Source organism: Mauremys reevesii, linkage group 3 (genome assembly GCF_016161935.1).
Source record: "Mauremys reevesii isolate NIE-2019 linkage group 3, ASM1616193v1, whole genome shotgun sequence".
NCBI lineage: Eukaryota > Metazoa > Chordata > Testudines > Geoemydidae > Mauremys > Mauremys reevesii.
Genome location: NC_052625.1, coordinates 201,337,697 through 201,351,397, shown reverse-complemented (window position 1 = coordinate 201,351,397; position 13,701 = coordinate 201,337,697). Strand labels below are relative to the sequence as shown.

At 44.3% G+C, this 13,701-nt stretch overlaps 1 protein-coding gene across 4 annotated transcripts in view; it reads right to left on the bottom strand.

The window, feature by feature from the left end:
• Window positions 1-13,701, bottom strand: part of KIF13B (kinesin family member 13B) — a 200,953-nt gene that overhangs the window by 34,887 nt on the left and 152,365 nt on the right. For all 4 annotated transcript variants that reach the window (XM_039530153.1, XM_039530150.1, XM_039530151.1 and 1 more), the window contains 5 exons: window positions 7,715-7,891; window positions 5,412-5,504; window positions 3,133-3,285; window positions 1,862-1,939; window positions 1,092-1,145 (listed from right to left, as the gene is read on the bottom strand). In XM_039530153.1, the coding sequence (XP_039386087.1) occupies window positions 1,092-1,145; window positions 1,862-1,939; window positions 3,133-3,285; window positions 5,412-5,504; window positions 7,715-7,891 (555 nt within the window). The remainder of the gene's footprint in view (window positions 1-1,091; window positions 1,146-1,861; window positions 1,940-3,132; window positions 3,286-5,411; window positions 5,505-7,714; window positions 7,892-13,701) is intronic.

Sequence of the window (13,701 nt, the reverse complement as noted above, 5' to 3'; positions counted from 1 at the left end):
GACTAAGGCAGGAATATGACAGAGGTCTATAAAATCATAAATGGTATGGAGAGTGTTATTTATTCCTTCTCAAAACACAAGAACTAGGGGTGATCCAATGAAATTAATAGGTGACAGGTTTAAAAGAAAAGGCACAAAACACAGCCAAACTGTGGAATTTGTTGCCAGGAGATGCTGTGAAGGCCATAACTAGGTTCAAAAAAGAACTAGATAAATTCATGGAGAATAGGTCCATCAATGGCTATTCGCCAAGATGGTCAGAGATGCAACCCCATGCTCTGGGAGTGGATGACAGGGGATGGATCACTCGATAATTATCATGTTTGGTTCATTCCCTCTGAAGTACTGGGCACTGCGCACTAGAGAGACCAGTATGGCCGTTCTTATGAAAATGAGGCATAATGGCTGTATTTTCAAAGCAGAAATATTTTAAAGCAAAGGAATTTAAAGTAAGAACAATATAGTAACTATAGTGGGATAATAATTTTATCTCACTCATTAGGTGGACCTAATGCATTTGTTACCTCTGCTGGGACGTTTGGACTCTGAAGCATGAAATGTGGGATATCATGAGAGGAAGTGAGGAGGGAGTGGGAAACAAAAAACAGTAAAAATTAAGATAATGAATTTTTCTCTCAATGCTTAAATGAAGTACAGTATTTTAATGAGAAACTGTGGGACATTTCTATGGATGCGGCTATAAGCAATTCATTACTTGCAGATGTTTTAGCATTTCCTACATGGAACAGATATTTAACAATCGACACTAGACCGTATATGAAAACTCGATTTCTTCATACCATTGCATTAAAACTCCTTTCTCACCCCCTATTCTCCATATGCATATATATATTTATGCACATACTCAAACTGTGCAGGTCATGGGAAGGCCCTGTCGTCTAGCTAGGCCTTGCAAAGTCTCTCAAAAGTAATTCTTTGATCTTTAAACAAGATTACTTTTGAACCATGTCCCAATGATATTTTTTTATAGTCAGTGATGGGATTGATTCTGGGGCCACACACCACAAAAAATAAGAGGAGATTCTCCCTAATCGTTTCTCCAAAGGCCACAAATTGCTTTAAATATTTACCTTGTGACTGCCAAGGTTGTACGGGGGAGCTAAATCTTGACGGCTTCCAGATATCTGAAATGATTAAAGTAAAAACAGAGTAGTTTCTGCAAAATGTTAAGTACCTCTAATAAATGTGTCTTGAAAATACATAAAAGCAGGAAAGATGGCCTTGCAGTTATAGCACAAACTGGGAGTCAAGCAGTTTAGGGTAAAATGCTGTCCCCACTGAAGTCTATGGCAGAATTTCCACTGATTGGACCCTTAGGTTCTATCTCTAGCTCTGCCAGAGATTTCCTGTGTGATCTTGGTCAAGTCAAAATCTCGGTCTCAATTCCTTCATGTGTTAAACAGAAAATATAATTTCTACAACTCAGGCATGCATGAGGCTTAATTCATTAGTATTAGTATTTATAACATGCCTTGAGATCTTCAGACAAAAAGTTGTAAGCACAAAATATTAACTTGATAATTGGATGAAAAACCTTCCATGTTTCACAAAAGAATAGTGTGTACAGAAGTACATGTCACATGGCTATTTTTACATAGTCTGCATAGGTCTGGGTGTTTAGTACACTAGCCTATGTGATCAGGATATGGAAATTTCTGGGTTTTGTCTCTGCTCAGGAATTCACATGCTGGCTTATCTCCCCCACCACCAATGGTGCAATTGGGGGATCAGACCAGAGGCAACTCATTGTTTTATTCTCCCATCTGGATAGCTTAAGGCCCTGTCAGTTGTATGGTCTGCCCTCCTCATCGATCTATCGATGCAACTGTGGCATACTTACCCGATTGACATTGGGAGAGCTCAGACTCCTCCTGTTAAGTTTTCCTTTCCCCGTTAACTGCTCTTTCACCGCAACCTCCTGCAGACCAGTCAAGACAATAGGACAGAAACACTTTACAAGCATCTAAACCGTGATCCAAGTGTAATTTTGCATATACAGTACATGAAAATATTTCTATATAGCCCTAATGCACCATAGAAGAAAGGAGACTTCATAATTTAATTTTTAATGTCTCATATCGTATGCTGATAGTAGGAAGTCTACAGGGAGTGGGCAAGTTTGGTCCACTAGTAACTGTTTGCTCAGTGGTAGGCTAGAATTTTATATAATCTTTAGAAGGTCACTGAGCATCTATAGCCCTGAATCTAAGAGAGGGCTATATCTCTAACAGATGTGAACAGTGAGACTCCTTTTCCTAGCTGAGCTTTTATTTTAATCCTTGAACGTAATTATATTTGACAGAGAACTTGCTTTCAATACTTAAGAGTGCAGCACACTTTCTTGTTAATTTATAGGGGGCAAGCACATGCTCAGATTTGTTTTAGATAACTTTATCTCTCTTGCATGCATAAAACTTATACCCAGAAATACAATTTTCCATAAATGTGTCCCTCTCCTGCGTTTTTCCTGGTAAACAGATCAAGTTACAATACTTACGATTAACCTAATCAATGTCTCACTTATTGTTTTTTTTTTTTTAAATTGGAGACATACCAATCTCCTAGAACTGGAAGGGACCTCGAAAGGTCATCGAGTCCAGCCCCCTGCCTTCACTAGCAGGACCAATTTTTGCCTCAGATCCCTAAGTGGCCCCCTCAAGGATTGAACTCACAACCCTGGGTTTTAGCAGGCCAATGAGTATGTACAAGATGACACAAGGTTTCATAATCACTTCAGAAAACTTGCTTTCTGAAACTCTGGGTTTAATTTTAAAGTCAACTCCATACAAAACGATCTTTTTTGAAATACAATTCTGGCAGTGCACAGTGTGTTTTAAAACACACAGAGAAACCCAGAATGAACAGTGAAACTGATATCAAGCCTTCAGTCCCACCTGTACTGCATACAATTTAGAAGGAGTAACTAAAGAGCTTCCTGCACTTGCTTCCTTGGACGTCTGTCACAGGACACTCTGAAGAGCTGAGCCATATACTGAAGTGAAGTGTTTATCAAGCCATTGCATGCACTTATAAAAAGATTTCTATCACAACAGTGTTCTCAGTCAGTATATTTATTGATGTCAACTCTGGCATTGGAAAAAAGAGAGACACCTGGCGAAGACGATCCAGGGTGAGAATGTTCTCCACTGCCAGCACACTCCGAAGGTACTTTTCAATATAGGCTTCTGAGTCAGCCGAAGCTGCGTTTTCAACATTAGCTGCCATCCTTGCTAGTGCTTCCCGCTCCTCAGCTCCCTGAGCATCCTGGGAAGAAGGAAAGAAAGGCTGCCTAGTTTAAAGGAAATATTTCCAATTAAAAAACAACAACAACAACCACCACCCAAAATACAGCCAACCAACCAAAAAACAATACATCTTTTTTCTGTACAGACTACAGGAAGGCTTTGAAAACATGGATGATGTTGATTCAACATTGAATCTTCCCCAAAATTAGATAAGAAATTAATCTACTTCTGCAGCACGTGCAGGAATCCCCAGCAAAGACTTTTTAGGAGCTCCTGCAACATAGAAGCTAGATGAGTCCTTCTATTGTTTTTGATGAGTCCAACCCTTCAGCTGTAAATGCGGTTATGGTTCTCTTTTCTTGTCAGCAGAGTTTCATGGGGAGATATCACCATCAAGCAATGTAAATGCTATTCGTGGGGGAATTCTGCACCACTGCGCAAGCGCAGCATTAATGTCTCTCATAGATATTTTTCCCCCTGCAGAATAATTGACTCTGACGGGGACTTGAGGAAGTGAAGGGAAGCCACAAGAGGGGTCATGATGCAATTATACCTTTCGCTTGGCAGGGGCTAATGTGGTGCCAGAAGAGAGGGCAGCTGACTCGTATGCTGGAGCAGCCAGCCATGGAGAGGGAGGGGGCAGAGGCTGCCTTCCTCACAATGCCAGGTGAGGAGGCATGGGATGGGGGCATGGAGGGGAGAGAAACAGAGCAGGGCACCCAGAGCTGCTGGGGGTGGGGTGGTGGTGGTCACACAGACTGGAGTTCAGAAGGGCTAGTTTGGGGGGGTAGGGAACGACAAACTGGGGCAGGGACACAGGAGCTAGTAGTGTGACAACACTGAGTGGGAGTGGGGCTGCAGGGCCACTTGGGGACAAGAGTGAGGGAGTGCACTGCCTCATGGGGATGTGGCAGCCATGCCTGGCTGAGTGAGGGTGCAGGGCCACATGGGTATAGGAGGAAGTTGGGGTGGAGGACAAACAGAGATTGGGACAGATGTGCCTGATTAAATGAGAGAGGTTGAGGTCAGCCAGGGTCTGCATGGGAAAAGCTCCCCAACTCCCTAACAATCCCTCCCCCCCAAAAAGACCTATTCCATACTTCTCCCACCCACACGTCACAACCCTCCAGGTTCACTCCCAGGCTCTTTCCCAGCAATTACTTCCCTCTCCCTCAGCTCCTCCATTACTCCTGACTCTCCCAAGCCTTGCACTGCTTCTGAGGGGTGTGGGAAATATGATTCTGTATTGTAGTTTAAAGGAATTATTACTCAACGTTCAGCACTAATATGCCTAGTAAGAAATCTATTTGTCAAAATCATTTCCTTAATCTTTTTTGTTTTCTGTATTGTTACAGACATACTTGCTGACAGGTATTTTGAAATAAATTACCAAAATAATTGAAACTGGCATGATTATATTGTGTTATTTTGACAAGTAAAATATGCAGAATTTTTATATATTGTACACAGAATTCCCCCAGGAGTAAAATGTCTGTCTTCAGACATTTTATAACACTAAAGTGAGCCACGTTTGGGTCTTTGCCTGCTCCCTACAACATACTAAGCTATCATATGAAGGGAAATAAAACGAAGGAAGTTGACAAAACAGAGACTACAGCTTCAGACGCACTTCGGGTGTGAGGGGTGTCTGTCTCTCGCAATGCTTTCTTGGAGGCTGTTACTGGGTATCTGTTTTGACTGAACGAAGGCAAGAGTGGAGGCAATGAAGGAATGTATGATGAGGCTCAGTGCTTGAAGGGTTAAAAAGCAAGGCATTATTTATTAAGGGAAAGCCTCAACTTGAAATTTAGATTCTATTTAAAAAAAAAAATGTAAAAGTAATCAGGTACCAAACCTGCTCCCAAGTCCCAAGACAAGGTTTCTTACAATATTTCTCTTCCCCATTGCTGTATGAAAGACCCACACAAACACGGAGGGAAAACTGACTAAACAGGGTAAACAATGCAGATTGCTGCCAAATACGCAACGTGGAAAAAAAACAGTTTGTCTAATCTCTTTCTGTTCTAGGAATCTTAGTTATTAGTTGTAGCAACAACAGGCAATGAATATTCAAATAGATGTGAGATTTCAAGAAGTTGGTGACCCTTTGACAGTTTCAGATATTTTCAATTCCTAGTTATTCACCTCTGGAATATTAGAGACTATCTCAAAGGTGACTCCACAGCCAGGAATGGAACTTCGGGGAGACATTCTTCTCAGGAAGCTCTGTGCAAAACCCTAGAGAGGAAGAAGGAAAAGGGAAAAAAATGGTTGTTTCAGTTTTTTTTTAAAAAAAGGTATTTTAAAATAACATTTTCAACACAAGCAAATGTTTGTATATGGCAAATAACAGAACAGACAAAACAAGCAGGCAGCATTCAAAGGACTTTAGTCCAAATAAAGACAAAAATCAGTTATTTCTGTCTTCATTACAGACGTAAAAAGGGGATTATCTTTCTACACAGCAAGGTGACCTCTTAACTAGAAAACAAAATCTAGAACCAGCCAATCCTTTTTTTTTTTTTTTTTGGGAGAGCCCAGGGTGACTTTTCTTGAATATTGACATGTACAGACACTAAATTCTTGACCAAAGAGATCGTTATGAAGAATGATTTAAGAGGGCATGGTCATTGTTTATGCTGACTTGGCGTCGTGCAGGGTTAAGAATTGGATTCTTGAATTAATGCAGAGATGAGTCATTGAAAGATGCTGCTGAGTCTGAACAGCCTGGAAAGGTTATCACCGGGGATTAAAAAAACCTTGTGAGAAGGCTGAATTTTTGTGTTGGCAAATAGACTCAGCTTGTGGTTGAAATCGGCCTTGTTGGAGACTCAATACAATCTGTATGATAAATGGAGCCTGCAAATGATTTCTGTGAAATGGGTTTCCCCCAGTTCTAGATAATGGAAAATTTACTTCACTGTTTCCTTTCTGGGAATGACTTCACACCTAGTCAGACATCTAGTGCTGTGCCTCTCTTCCTCCAAATACTATCAGCAGCTCAGTTGTGTCCACAGGGCTCTGCCTAGAGATTGGCCATGCCCCTTCTGGCCTCACTCCAGACTCTGCCTCCTGTAGTGCCAACAGAGGAGCAGCTCAGCACCCCCGCCTTATCTGATACTGTCACCGGCATGGAAAGCCAAATTTTGGGGCAGTGTCGAGCAGAATTCTCCCTGCTCCCACCATCTTCATCAAGGAATGAAGATTTTCAGGGATCATTCCCTGAATGGGACCATTCATTGAGCTCCTGCCTTCCATTTGTTCCTCCCCCTGCACCTTCCATCATGGCAGAACAGGCCAAATGGAGAAAATAAAAGGTCAAGTGGGACTCTCGTTCTGAAAAGCCACAGAGGGCAACGTGTACCACAACTGCTGCTAGCATACCCCTAAATGTCTCAGACTGAGAGAGAGGTCAGTATCCAGAAACAGATGTAGTGAACGTTACTGACGGGAAAAACATAATTCAGGTTTCACTTAGGATACATAGGCAAATTAGACAAATTTCACTAATCTACAAAACGAGCTCCTGGCCATGAGGATAACACCTACTAAACTCCAGCCAATATTAAATGATTGGGATTAGAGAGACTAATCACCAGATTAATACTTTTAACACAGATTAATGATATTGAAACAAAAATTCTCTCCAGTATTCAGCAGCATCATACAAAAGCTATGAAAAAAAAATCAAATAATCTTCCAAGACACTGAAGTTATCACACAGACTATTAGCAGCGTGAAGCCTCTAGTTCAGAGGTAGGCAACCTATGGCACAGGTGCCGAAGGCGGCTCGTGAGCTGATTTTCAGTGGCACTCAAACAGCCTGGGTCCTGGCCACCAGTCCGGGGGGCTCTGCATTTTAATTTAATTTTAAATGAAGCTTCTTAAACATTTTCAAAACCTTATATACTTTACATACAACAATCATTTAGTTATATATTATAGACCAGGGGTCGGCAACCTTTCAGAAGTGCTGTGCCGAGTCCTCCTTTATTCACTCTGATTTAAGGTTTTGCGTGCCAGTAACACATTTTAATGTTTTTAGAAGGTCTCTTTCTATAAGTCTATAATTTCTTTTTGTTCTATAGATGCTTCTGGCTAAGCGTTTGTTTAAAGACTCTTTTTAGAAGGCCACTGTTAATTTCATTTTTCCTCAAGGGACACCTGTCAGGCTCAGAATTACAAACACACAGCTCCCATAAAACATTTAAAAATACGCACCTCCATCTCAACCCGATGTTGGTAACCTATCAAATCCACCAAAACAAGGGACGCGCCAGTGTTAAAATGTTGCAGTGAAGTGAGGCACAGACTAAGAGTCTGAGCATAGGACTGGGGGCCAGGAATTACTGAACTCTGGTGTCAAGCAAGTCAAAAGGTCTTTGCCTCAGGTCTCTCCTCACTTTGACAGGGAGACAAAACTCACTGGAGGGTTTTAAAAGATGTACCTGTCTCCCGTAGACATTAACGCAGATACGTTTGCGTAGCACTAGCTGCATTTCTGCAGGATGGCTAAGCTGGACTGTCACTCTCACAATAAGGAAAACCCTTTCATCTGTTGCTGTTCCTTTACTGAGCTGAAGGCAGTTATGGACTGTGGAATCCCAGGAGGCTTCTACTTTCACCTGCAAAGAAAAAAAAAGCATCTCCTCTAATACATACATTTTAACTCAAAAAATGTCCAGTTCACCTAGAACTGGTAAAAAACAAACATCTGTTTTATAAGAGGTCATTTTACAATCAACACTGGTCTACCAACAAAGATATCTGAGTTTAAAAATGGAGGTTACTTACTTGTAAGTGCAAGTTCTTGGAGATCTGTGGTCCCTATCTGTATTCCACATGTAGGTGTGCATGCACATCATGCGCTTGAGTCTGTAAATTCTAACAAGCAGCGTCCATTGGCTCACACATGTGCCGCAGCTCTCCTTATGCTCCAGACCCAGGGCATAAGGGACAGCATGGGCTGACGCCTGTCCAGTTCTTCTTACTGTGAATCCAGTAGGATCCGAAGCAAAGGGGATGGAGGGGGATATTGATATGGACCACACATCTGAAAGAACATCCAGCTACAGGTAAGTGACCTCCAATTCTTGGAGTGCTGGTCCCTATGATTGTTCCACACGTGGGTGACTGACTAGGAGTATTCAGACTGAGGAGGGTGCAAGGATGCTGGCAGCAAAGATGCTTGAATTACTGTAGTTCCCACTGTTGTACCCGCTTGAACTAGTGTACAAAATGTTTTGTATGTGTGTGAATGGAACTCCAGGTAGCCATTCTACATATGTCCAGTATCAGTACTTTTTGCAGGGATGCTGTAGCAGCATCTTGTGCTCTCATGGATTGTGCCCTTACCCCATCAGTTGGAAGGATATACGTTAATTGGTAGAACTCGATGATTCCCCCAGAAATCCACCTAGATTCTCTGAGAGGATAGAGCTTGTCCTTGCAACCTTTCTGCTATGACGAGAAATAGCCTTGGTGATTTTCTGATAGGTTTGGTCCTTTTCAGGTAGAATGCCAAGGCATGTCCGACACTGAGGGAATGAGGGCTGCTCTCTTCAGCAGAGGCATGGAGTTTCAGGAAGAAAACAGATAAGTGGATGGCTTGGTTGACATGGAATTCAGAAATAACTGGGCAGGAATTTAGGATGGCGGTGAAAAGAGACCTTTTTCCTTGTGAGAAACAGTATAGGGTGGGTCTGCCATGAGGACTCCCATCTTCCACAACCTTTTTGCTGAGGAAACAGCAACTAAAAATCCCACTTTCATGGACAAGTAGGACATAGGGCATGTTGCCAAGGGTTCTAATGGGGGTCTGGTGAGCGTAGACAGGACAAGATTGTGGCCCCACTGAGGTGTAGGTTTGACCACTAGCGGAAAAATCCTGACTAGCCTTTTCATGAATCTCACTGTCACTGAGTGAGTGAAAATGGAATGTCCATCTACTGGAGGAAGGAAGACACTGATTGCTGCAAGATGAACCTGCAGTGAGCTAACAGAAAGACCTGAGGTTGTTTCTTTTAAAAAACAGGAGAATCTAAAACAACGGGGACATCTATGAAGCTAGGAGAAGGCTGATTATGCTGAGCCAAGGTAGAGAAGCATCTCCATTTAGTTAGGTAGCATTCCTACTTTGAGCGGTGCTGAGCAAAAGCGTTCTAGTTCTGATGCCCATAAACACCAGGCCATGAGGTGGAGTGGTTCTGGATTGCAGGGTCTGATTCTGCCTTCTTCCTGGGTAAGGAGATCTGAAAAGGGTTGATCCTAATAGGAGGAGGGACTGACAGTCTCAAGAGTTCTGGGAACCAAAACTGTCTGGGCCAATTAGGTGCTACAAGAACGACTCTGGCACTGTTGTGATGGATCTTTCTCAAGACCTGTGGTAGCGACTCACAGCTCCTTTGGAGCAGTACAGGGGAAATTTCCTGTTCACTGAGATCCCTTCACATCCCAACTGAGGTGTTCCCCACACAGGGTCTGCAGAGAAATGTTTGCTCAGTCTGTCTGCTAAAGAGTTTTGAGCACTTGGAAGGTATGTGGCTTGGATGGTGATGTGGTTTCTGATGTACCGGTCCAAAGCCTGACTGCTTCTAGGAAGAGATCTTGCTTTGCCCTGTTTGTTTATGTAAAAGACCATGTTGCTGTTGTCTGATGTTACTTGGATATAGAAGTAAATGTATAAGCACATTTAGCAGACTGCCCTCAGTTCCAGTAGACTGATGTGCAGTCTGGCCTCTTGTGGGGTCCAGGTACCTTTTACAGTGTGGCTGTTCATGTGAGCACTCTAACCCATAAGGGATGAATCTGTTAGAAAAGCGGACTGGGGGCAGGAGCGCTGAAGGGGATTTCTACTATCACTTGTTCTGGATTCAACCACCAGGTAAGACAGGCAACGATCCTGATGGGAACGGTCACTCTGGTGTTGGTGCGATCCTCATCTGGTGAGTAGACCAACCAAAGCCAGACCTGTTGGCATTGTAGATGAAGTCTGGTGAATGGTGTCACGTAAGTGCACAAGACCATGTGTCCAGAAGAGAAAGGCATACTTTGACCATAGTCCTTGGTAATCTGTGCTATCAGACTGCTCATTAACTGAAATCTTTCTCGGGGGAGGAAAGCTCTTGCTGAAATAGAGACTGCTCTGACAAACTTTATTGTCTGTGTGGGTGATAAAACGGACTTTTCTTTTTTCGCACAGACATCCAGCACCGCTAGAAGATGGAGCAGGAACAAAGTTGCCGATCTGACATCTTGGTGGGGCCACCTGCTAAGAGCCAGTTGTTAAGATACAGGAAAACTATGTACCCTGACATCTCCTTTGGGCTGCAACCACAGAGAAGACCTTCATGAATACTCTGGGTGCTGTTGCTAGTCTTACGGGAAGGATTATGAACTGGAAACGTTCCCGATCCACTAGAAACCAAAGGAACTTTCTTGATACTAAGATGGCACTCATTCTGTTGCCCCTTGTTGGAGTGGGGGAGTCCGCCTCCTGTTTAAGAATCACCTCATGAGAGTGGTCCCTGAAGGGGATCAGGAAAGGGATTTGTGGGGAGGAAGAGAGAAACTCTGTGGAATATCCTTAATGGACAAATCCTAGGACCCAATTCTCAGTCGTGATAGAGTCCCAATTGTGGGTGAAAAGTGAGAGATGGCCCCCAAAGATAAAGTGGGAAAGGTAGGTGGCATCAATAGCAGTGAAGGATATCAACTGAGGTCAAAAGTAGCCCTTCATTGGTGGCTGAGACTAGGCAGAGATTATGGTAGCTGAAAATTGATGGCTCTGAAGCCTGATGTTTACGGGGGATGTGGTTGGATGTGGGTGGTATAATGTCTGTGGAGAGGTTGGTCTTGGCCTATACATCTGCCTCTGGTGTTATCTCCTCAGGGCTGGAGTGTAAATTCCCACGGAGTGTAGAGTTGACCGAAAGTCTTTCAGCAAGTGTAGGGACTCATCCGCTCTCCATTAAACAAATTTAGCCTGCCTTGCCCCCTGGAAGTGAGCAAAGAGTGAATGCAAGCAAACTATGCCAGTGGCAGGCCCTCTGCTCTCTCTCTGAATGCCATGCATAGAAGAAATGAAGAAACAACAACTCAACTCCTTCCTCTATCAAAGACTCACTGGTGGGCTCTGTCCTGTCTCAGTGTGTCCTTAAAGTCAGCCAGCCTGGAGTAATTGTTAAAATCATATTTTGCTAACAAGGCCTGAGTAGTGTTTGAGTATGAGTTGTAAAAGACCTTTTTCCTTTTTTTTCCACAATGTCCAACCCCTGAGAGAGCCTTGTCTTGGGTGGTCTTTGGATTTTTTAAACCTAACCTTGCTGCTCTTTGGCTGCCTGTACACACTGAGTGCTGGGTGGGTGAAAAAAAAACACACACAGCTTTGGCAGGAGGGACAAAAATCTCTCTCTCCTCTCAGGCATGGGGGGGAGGGAGAGGAGGTGGACCAGACCACTATGGCTGGCTCCATGATAGCATCATCTTGCTTGGACCTGCAGCCTACAGAATATCTTGAAGATGGTATTGGAAATCATGGATCTCTTCCAGTATTATATGGAGGCCATTGGCTATCCTCTGCAGTAGCTCCTGGTATGCCTATGGTAGTCCAGCAGAGATGGTGAGGATGGAGTGACAGCTTCATTTGGAGCTAGGATGAGATTCCCATTGGTGCCCGTGGATCCGAATCAGTGTCCTCCTCCTCCTCCTCACACTATGACAGATCTGGCGGGTGCTGAGGAGAGGTGTTCTATGACTCTTGGATGGATCTGGGGGGTCTGCCACAGAGTTTCCACGGGCTCCAATAAAGCCAAAAGGAGGGATCAATCAGATGGGGGAGACCTCACAGCACTGGATATCAGCGGTTCCTGGGGAAGTAATATCTAGGAGGATGACATCCAGGTCTCCTCGACTCCCTATCAGGGCTCAGATAGGGAGGAGGACTGTGAGGGGGAGCCTGACTGGCTGAACTGCTGAGACTGACTCTCTCTCATTGGTGAGGGTGGTGGATGCTGAGGGTGTGGATGCCTGCCTGGGGGTTAGAGAGGTGGGGGTTTTTGTGGTGGGTTTTTTTTTTTTTTCCCTGTGAGCAATTTTCCTCTGGGAGAGGAGGGAGCTGAGAGAGGGAGAGGAGGAGAAGAGAGAGGAGGTGTGGTATGTCTCTGTGTCCTGGGATGTGTGTGCTGAGGGGTTGGTCAATGGTCAGAACAGTCAGAAACCATCCCAGTTTTTGTGTGTGTTGGAAAGTCCTGCTGTCAATGGTGGGAGTAGGGCTGAACTTCAAGTCGGAACCAACTTCTGTCAGTCCTTGTGGGATGTCAGTCCTGTCAGTCAAAGCCAGATCCAGACACAGATCCTTTTTCTTGCACACTTTGCCGCCTAAAGGATCAATCCGACAAATCCATCATCCAAAAGCTCACCCAGCCTTGGCTTGCTTGGGGAGGAATATAATACAACATGAACACACCTGGACTGGGGCCTGTATATGGGACAGTCTACACTCGGTCGCCGGGGTGCGCGGTGAGTTCGAGCTGTCGGAGTTACTATCTCGATCTCTAATCTGCGCGTCTCGTCTGGAGCGCGCGCCGAAGCGCTCTCTCGCCACTCCACCAACACAAAAGGCGGAGTGCGGCGCGCGAGGAGCGGACTTGATTCCCGTTTCGTGCGGCTGGTGAGTTGGTGGGGAACTGTAAACAATTGCGCTACGCTACGCTATTCGCTTGGCTGAATTTGCCCTTAGTTCGCCCGCTTCTTAGTGGGGTGACCCAACAAGAGTGCCCTCTACTCCTATGGAAAGCCGTGGAAGAAGAGTCATTGGGCTTAGAATCTGTAGACTCCGCTTCTAGGCTTATGTCAGGGGCACTGCTCATCTGATGGAGCCAATGTACAGCATGCCTGGGTGTCTCCGTGGCCTGGATCAGAGTAAGGTCTCATTGCCTTCTTCATAAGGTGTTTCCTTAAGTGAAGGTCATGAGCTTCACATGGTTGTGGTGGAAACGAGCAACAGATGCTGCACTTTGCCGGAATGTGCATCTTACCCAAGTAGTGGGGACAGTGTTGGTGATCAGTGCTCATGGAGAAGGAGTGACTGCAAGAGACAGTTCTTGAACCCTGAGGCTCTGGGCATAGCCCCAGATCTCAGGGAGAGTGTCTTTGGTATGGGGAAAGAACAAGCTATACTAACTAACTAAACTACTATAAAACTATTTATAATATCTATTTACAGGCTACCAAAGAGAAAAGCTGGAGAAATCTGTGGACACAGGGATTCTGAGTCAGGGCATGTGATGGGTAAGAAGGAACTGGAGAGGTGTCGGTCAATACTGCCTCTTATGCCCTTGGTCTGGAGCACAAGGAGAATTAATGTGCACCCGACATTGCTTGTTAGAATGTATGGAGTCGGGCACATGTGCACCCAAGTATCGAACACACATAG